The following is a 7,721-nucleotide window of genomic DNA, read 5'->3' on the forward strand; positions in this document are numbered from 1 at the left end:
TGTCAGACAGCAGCAACACAGCGTGGGTGTCTGCCTGTCACCCAGGGGCCCCGTGTCAACGACAGAGGGAAGAAGAAGAGACGTAAAGGAGGAAACCAGTAAATATCGCTGCTGTAGACATGGACCTGCGCTCTGAGCTGCTCAAGTCCATCTGGTACGGTTTCACGGCCCTGGATCTGGAGAGGAGTGGGAAGGTGTCCAAGTCTCAGCTGAAGGTGAGTGGAGGGACCTGAACCTAGAAGATGAGACTTGAGGAAACTTCATTTTGCTTGAGGACACTTTTTTTTTTTTTTACCGTTTTCTCTCGTCTCCACGCGCCAGCTCACATTGTAGGCCGACAGAGAAGGAGATTATAAGTGTTTCAAATTCTTACCACACAAAAATGTCCCAAGTACTTTGCTGTGTGCTCGGTAGTCGTGTGAGTCTGCACTTCAGGAAATAAGAGCGCACACGATCTGATATTGCATATCATCATCAATATTTCCTGTGTGAAGTTCTGTTTTGAATAACATACTGCTCAACAAGGAACAAATTTGTTCCCTGTATGTCGAGTGAAATGCTTTCACTGCTGGAAGGGGACACAATATACACCTCTGTCTGGTAGCAGCACAAGAGTCTGTATGTGAATAGGAGCCCTCATCACCAAGCTGTGCTCACACTGGGCCGCGATGCAGCAGCTTGTAGTGCAAAGGGCCCTCTGGCACTGGACCGGCCCAGAGAACAGCCTGTTGAATAGAGTATGTTCACAGCACGAGCCCATCTACGTCAAAAGAACATTGTTGCAACGAGAGCGCGGACAAAGTGGAAACATGCTGGTGATGGCTGTCTCTCGCTACGGGGCTTCAACGAGGCCACTGTACTTTTGTTGATCTCATTGTTATGTGACTTGCCGTGGCTCAGACTCAATTTCCAGCCACCTCCACGTTTCCTGCAGCGTTCTGCTGCTGCCCCGGCGCTCCTGGATCGCGGGTCAGTCAGCCCTCATGACTCGGCTTATCCCCCTCCGTGGATTCAGCCCGGGTGCAGGCACCACGTTGGCCTGCTAAATAGTGAGCAGTTTGCATGCCGTGGCAGATGTTGTAGAGCACTGGAGACTGGAGACAGGATGTGGTTATGGCTCAACACAGAGAGCCTGTGGTTATCTGATGGTATGCATCAGAAATTTCAAGATGTTGCACTGAACAAGTTCAATAAGGAGGAAAGGTGTGTTGCGTAACACCTTTTTGACACTGATTACACTTACTAGTTTACGTCGATTGTGGAGTTTTTAAATTCTTGGTTGCCTTTATGTATTATGCATTTATAGACGTTTTTATTCACAGTTCTGCCGCATATCTCTTAATATTTTTGTTTTCCATTTCTTATTTTTCTGTCAACTGCGAAACCCTTTGAGAACTAACGTGCATGCTGTAAATGAAGTGTGGTAGATTTATTTACCTTTTAATCCCACCAACAAATCATTGTCTTCGTCTGAAATGGTTTACTCTGACATGTTTTCCTCCTTGCAACTGTTTTTACACTCATGGATATGGATACCGATGTGTTTTTTGCAGCAGGAATTCAAAACCCCAGCTTTTTAAACATCTCAGCTCTTTTAACGAACCATTGACTATGTCTGAAACAGTTTACTACGCCGTGTTCTCTTGATAATTTTGCTCAGTCACTCTGGCCTCACAACAGTTTTTACACTTGCATGAATGTGCACGCAGACGTGTTGTTTTTTTTTTACAGCTCTGCTTTTTCTTATTGGTTTGTTTCCGATTCACACACTAAACGAATAGATGCAGAGAAGTTTAATCCCAAACTGCGATTTAGCTCTTGTCTTTTACATTGTGGCTTTTCAGGTGTTGTCTCACAACCTGTGCACAGTCCTGTCCATCCCGCACGACCCGGTGGCTTTGGAGGAGCACTTCAGGGACGATGACGACGGCCCAGTGTCCAGCCAGGGTTACATGCCCTACCTCAACAAATATATCCTGGATAAGGTGATAACGGCACTTACGGTTTCACACAATCAAAAGCGTAATCTAATCCAGGGGTTATTTTATTTTAAGCTGTTCATTTTTTTCCCTTTTCGCAGGTTATCGAAGGCTCTTTTATTAAGGAAAACGTAGATGAGCTCTGTTGGACTCTTACGGCAAAGAAAAACTATCAGCCAGACAGAAGCAGCAGCACCATTCTGCCAGACAAAGACGCTTTTCGGCTGTGGTGCCTTTTTAATTTCCTTTCCGAAGACAAGTACCCTCTGGTTATGGTTCCTGATGAGGTGCGTGTAGAGTTTTATTTTCATTTATAACAGTGACTAAACTGCTAGAATATGGACTAATGAAAGAATTTATCTGGTAAAAAAAAGTATATTGTTCTTGTTATTATTATAGTAGATTCTAAATTTATCCATGTTGTTTGTCACTGTTGTTGCGTATATTTCTCACTTTGCTCTTTGACCTAAAAACGCTGCTGGATTTTTTTTTTTTTTACGCCTGCTGAAACTTTGTTTCTTGCCATCATGGAACACGGTGCTCTTTTCAAGCTGCACTGTGGGCTTGTTTCTCACTTGCAAAGTCTCGTTTTGGTTTCCTGTTGTGTTTTTTTCTTTTTTTCTCAGCCACTGCCAAGCGAAAGCCCCAAATTTCAAGGGCAGAGCAGTTTCTGTCACACACAGAGTTTAAGAAAACATTATCCACTTTTATTTTGGTCTCACACAGTGGCCTCTGTAGTGTGTAGAGAGCTGTGGTGTAAAGTGTGGTAAATACTGTTACTAACATAGATTTAGTTGTAAAACAACACAGGTGAATCAAGTTACAGTTTGTGTGATTGAATATCATTTTTAATGAGACGGAACCTACAAAATAAATTGAATACCTTAAAAAAAACATATTATGAAAAGCCCTGCAGTGAAGCCATTCAGAGGAAATTCACTTAAATTAAGTTGATTTTAAATGCTAATAATTCGTTCCACTCCTCTGCAGGTGGAGTACCTCCTCAAGAAGGTATGCATGTGTATGAGCATTGAGTTCAACTGTGTGGAGTTAGAGGACTTCTTCTCTCAGGATTCGGTGCAGCAGAGCGGCATCACCGTCTGGGTTTTTCTGGAGATGATGAACTCTGGAAAAGTAACCAGAGGAATCGATAAGAGTATTATCAGCATGGCCATCGAAGAAGTGTACAGGGAGATAGTTGGCGATGTCCTGAAAGAGGTAGGAGACCGATCCGCCACCCGAGGTCCGCTTTTGGTTGTTGACATGCTCCGCTTCGTGTCGGTGATGGTGTACGTGTATACGCATGCAGGGTTATCTGTGGAAAAAAGGCCAGCTGAGGAGAAACTGGAAGGAGCGCTGGTTCACCCTAAGGCCCAGCAACTTGTCTTACTACACCGGGGAGGACCGCAAGGACTGCCAAGGCAACATAGCCCTGGATGGGAACTGCTGCGTGGAGGTAAGCAGGTGGAGATGAGCTGCACACTGGAAGGAACAGGCCCCACAAGGCGGTTCATCCACAGGAGAAGCACATGTCACTCACTTGTTTTTCTCTACTGAGTCGAAACACCCCCGGTGGTTCTGAAGCTGTAGTGGGGACTCTCCCTAGGTTCCATGAGATGAAACTGAAGGGGCCAAAAAACAATTCAAAGGCGTTTAAATGATCTCACCTGCAGTTTTTCTTGTGAAAGTATTTACTGTAAAATGAAATGACTACAGGGCTGAATAATTTATTATCTTACGGTTATCTTGACCAAGAACAAAATTGGAACACTCTCCCTTTATGACAGAGCAACTAATCTCAATTAGGCTGGTACAAATAATCTTTACATAAGTTATTAAGAATGAATTATAATGAGGAAAAAAAACAAGTAGAGAAGAAAAGATTAAAAAAGTTTTCTTCATGGGATGCAATTACTTGACACGTTTAATGCTGTATAATGTTGTTCCTGTAAATAAGCAGAATAATTCACCATGGGTGCGACCATAGAGCAGGCCACTGTCTCATAAAATATTCAAACCACTCCCCGTCCAGCTGGACAATTAGAAGAAACTTCCTTTTCTCGCTACCATTTCTTGTTGTCATTTTCCCCTCTAACGAAGACACAGTTTCGTACGGTATTTCTGTGTCGAAACCCAAACAAGCTTTGTAAAAAAAAGAGCAACGGTCATAACTGAGTGTTGCCTTGTTCCACATTCACAACCAGATTTCCCCACAAATCTCACAGAGCTCAAGTGAACTGAACTGATTAGTCTTCGAGCCTCACTCATGAAAGAGCCTCTCTGAAAGTTAAAGCCCGGAGCTGGGGGGATGGATGAGGGGGGGTTTCTCAAGTAGTGCCCGTCAATGCAACACAGAACCAAAACCAGTCATGATAAACATGCAGCACTGCACCTCCGGGTGAAAAACAAGCAAACGTTCTAAAACCATGCTTTATTATAGGATGTAGACGATGGTCAGATATTGTTTGGTGTTTCAAAATGGATCAAAAAGGCAGTGAGTTCAATGTTTTATTCCCCTCCATATCACTGTATGTTTAAGAAATAGTCACAACAAATGCACTAAAGTTGAAAACACCTCGCGGTGACCTGATGTTTATAAAAACGAGCGTTCCCTGTTTGAACAGGTGCTGCCGGACCGAGATGGGAAGAGGTGCATGTTTTGTCTGAAAACCCTCTCGAAGACTTACGAAATGAGCGCCTCAGACACCAAACAGAGACAAGAGTGGACCACAGGTCAGAGGAGGCTCACGCGAGTCTTATCTTTGCAAAAGCCCGTGTCTATCAGCGCGTTGAATGTCGTCTTCTCCGCAGCCATTCAGACGGCCATCCGGCTGCACGTGGAGGGGAAGAAGTCCCTCCACAAAGACCTGAAGCTGAAGCGGCGGGAGCAGCGCGAGCAGCGGGAGAAACGGCGACAGGCGAAGGAGGAGGAGCTGCAGAGGCTGCGGGCCCTGCAGGAGGAGCGGGAGCGGAAGCTGGCCGAGCTGGACCTCCTGAAGGAGGCGCAGAAGCAGGCCCAGTCCCTCCTGGAGCAGGACGAGCAGAGGAGGCGCCAGCAGCACGAACAGCTCCAGCGCGCCCTCGAGGTCCAGCTCCGTGAGGCCGAGGAGGTGAGGCGGCGAGGGTGAAGAAAAGATTTAAAAACGCAGAACGACGTGTGCTCATTCTTTTGTCTGTGTCTCAAGGCCCGGGTCAGCATGCAGGCAGAGATGGCTCTGAAGGAGGAGGAGGCAGAGAGGCAGAGGAAGAGGATCCAGGAGCTGGAGGAGATGCAGAAGCGACTGGAGGAGGCGCTGCAGCAGGAGATTAAAGCCAGGCTGGATGAGGAGGCCTTCCGCTACGCTCAAGCAGGGTAAAGTAGAACCGAGCAGATTTTAGCTGTGAGTAGGGAGCAAACATGAGCCTGCGTGAACCACTCGACTTAGTTCATGTTGCGTTATGTTCCTGGGGAAGTTGACATGCAAGCAGAGGAAGTTGTCAAACGCTGCTGTCACCCCGATTAATGCGTCGCCGTGCACGTTTATGTGGACTGGTCGCACAAAACGTCTCACCAGACCGCAAACAATGGGGAGTCTGGGACGGCGCCACTCAACCACGTTCTCGCCTGCCCGCAGGTTACTGGCCGAGGAGGAGGAGAAAATGAAGGCCCTGATGGCCCTGCAGGAGGAACAGGAGGAGTACATCCTGAAGACGCAGAGGGAGAAGCAGGAGCTCAAACAGGAAATGGAGGTCAAGTCTCGGGCCCTGGACGAGGCGCAGAGGCAGCTGGAGGAGGTCCGCGCAAACCGGCACAGGGTCGACCAGGACGTGGTGGTGAGTAAACAAACGCGCAGCAAAAGCAGTCGGCCGACGGGACACCTGAGCTACAGCGCGCTACTAAAGCTCGTTTCGTGAGGCCATAACAATGAGTGGTGACACTTCAGCCGCACGTCTTGGACAGAGGCTTTACACCTGGTGCCACAGATGGCAAGGGGAAATAAAAAGTGACTCAAATGAGAAAATTAAGTCACTCGGGGATGTTTTTGATGAGGTCAGTGTGAGATTCCTGGCTGCTCAGAATAGATATGACAGTACGATACACAATTCACATTAATTGGAGACAGACGCATTACCTCAGCCACAAAGGAAAACACACAGGTTTAACTTAAAAGTGACGACACATCCTGTTTTTAATGTTCATAATGTAACATACCGTAGTGTCTCAACCCTAATTTCTCTGGAGCTTTCAATTCGCCAAACTTGACCATACTTCATTAAGTTAGAAATTGCAAAAGTCTTCACCCAAAATGTATCTTTTATGGATGACGCGTGTACCCATGCTTGTTTATCAGCTTGTTTATTTCGCAATACCTGATGCTCGTAGGGAACACGCCTTTAAAGGAGCTGCTCTTTTTTATTTGTCCGACAGGCCGCCCAGAGGAAGCTTCGCCAGGCGAGCACCAACGTCAAACACTGGAACGTCCAGATGAACAGGCTGATGCGACCGATCGGACCGGGCGGTATGTGTCCCGTGTTCGTAGCATTTAAAGAGCACCACCGGAGAAACCGCACTTTTGTTGTTGTCACCTCAGATCATACAGAAGTTCACAGATTTTAAGGGAGGTCCAAGGGCTGATGTTTGCATTTTATTAGAATGAATATTGCGGTGTGCTCTTGGGAGGAAAAACAAATGTGTCATACCACATTCTCGTTACACTTCCTTAAATTTAATACTTTTTCGTGACCTGTGAACTCCCTCCCTTTTTTTTTTCTTTTTTTTTTCCACCTTGTCGGACGTCCACATTCTGATTTCTAATCGCCTGCTTCTCGTTTCCAGAGAAGAGACCGTCGTTGGGAAGCTCCTTCTCGAGCTTCCAGATCCCGACGCAGAGAGACCCCGGCCTGCGCCTCAGGAGGAAATCGGGATCGGAGGATCAGGACGACGAGAGCAAAGAAAACGTCGACAACAGAGCGGGATGTGAGCTTGAGAAACGTCACTCCCACGCCTCTAACGGAGAAATGGACATCCCCTAAAAACATGAATCAGGGGGGTGGGGTGGTGGGGGTGGTGGGGGTGGTGGGCTCGCTTAGGTCACATCTTCTCTGAAGGAGGTTTTCTGACAGGAAATGCAAGAGACAGTCATCTTATGTCTGAACCGCGTGAAAGCAGCAGGACATCTGCATTTAAAACTGAATTGACAGTACTACCATTTCTGTTAAACGTTGCATTCACTGACCTCAAAACACAGACGGTTTCATGAGAATTCGCTGTATTCACCGCTCAACTAATGCTTTGGCTGCGTCTTGAGTGGGGAGTGTTCCGAACATACAGTAAATGATACCTCGTCGCGAAGAAAATGAGCTGAGAGATGCTGAAGATTCGTCGTTGTGTTTAAATGTTAAAATCCACATAAATGAAGCTCGTTCGTTTAACCTTGTAACATAGACACACACCAGTGTTTAATTTTTACATATGTAATTTGTGGCTTTTTTTTTTTTGTGTTGTGTTGTAGAAAGTTGGTTCACTCTTAGGGTTTACCACATTTTAACTCCTGATCAACAGGAAATAGAGACAGAGGTGGTGCAGAGACAGAGTCTCATTAAACTTCCTGTTTCTAATGTCACCTAACGTTACTGTAAATAAACTCAGTGAACTGATGCTGTAAACAGTTTTCCACTTGTATCTTTACCGTGTTAAATTATGTGCAACGTGCATTTTCAAACGACTCACATTAAAGTGTCATACATTATAGACGCGAATCA

General features: G+C 46.1%; 1 protein-coding gene across 2 annotated transcripts; it reads left to right on the forward strand.

The window, feature by feature from the left end:
- On the forward strand, positions 1-7,721 carry LOC124997966 (differentially expressed in FDCP 6 homolog). 2 transcript variants are annotated; one of them, XM_047572058.1, is made up of 12 exons: positions 1-215; positions 1,845-1,985; positions 2,081-2,266; positions 2,970-3,197; positions 3,289-3,435; positions 4,420-4,473; positions 4,604-4,712; positions 4,791-5,089; positions 5,165-5,331; positions 5,594-5,792; positions 6,388-6,478; positions 6,796-7,721. In XM_047572058.1, exons 1-12 carry the CDS (start codon positions 120-122, stop codon positions 6,990-6,992), a joined length of 1,914 nt encoding a protein of 637 aa, XP_047428014.1. In that variant the 5' UTR covers positions 1-119; the 3' UTR covers positions 6,993-7,721. The 2 variants fall into 2 exon arrangements, with proteins under 2 accessions (XP_047428014.1, XP_047428023.1); XM_047572067.1 differs by lacking the exon at positions 4,420-4,473 and having other exon boundaries at positions 3-215.

This window comes from Mugil cephalus, chromosome 1, assembly GCF_022458985.1.
Source record: "Mugil cephalus isolate CIBA_MC_2020 chromosome 1, CIBA_Mcephalus_1.1, whole genome shotgun sequence".
Taxonomy (NCBI): Eukaryota; Metazoa; Chordata; class Actinopteri; order Mugiliformes; family Mugilidae; genus Mugil; species Mugil cephalus.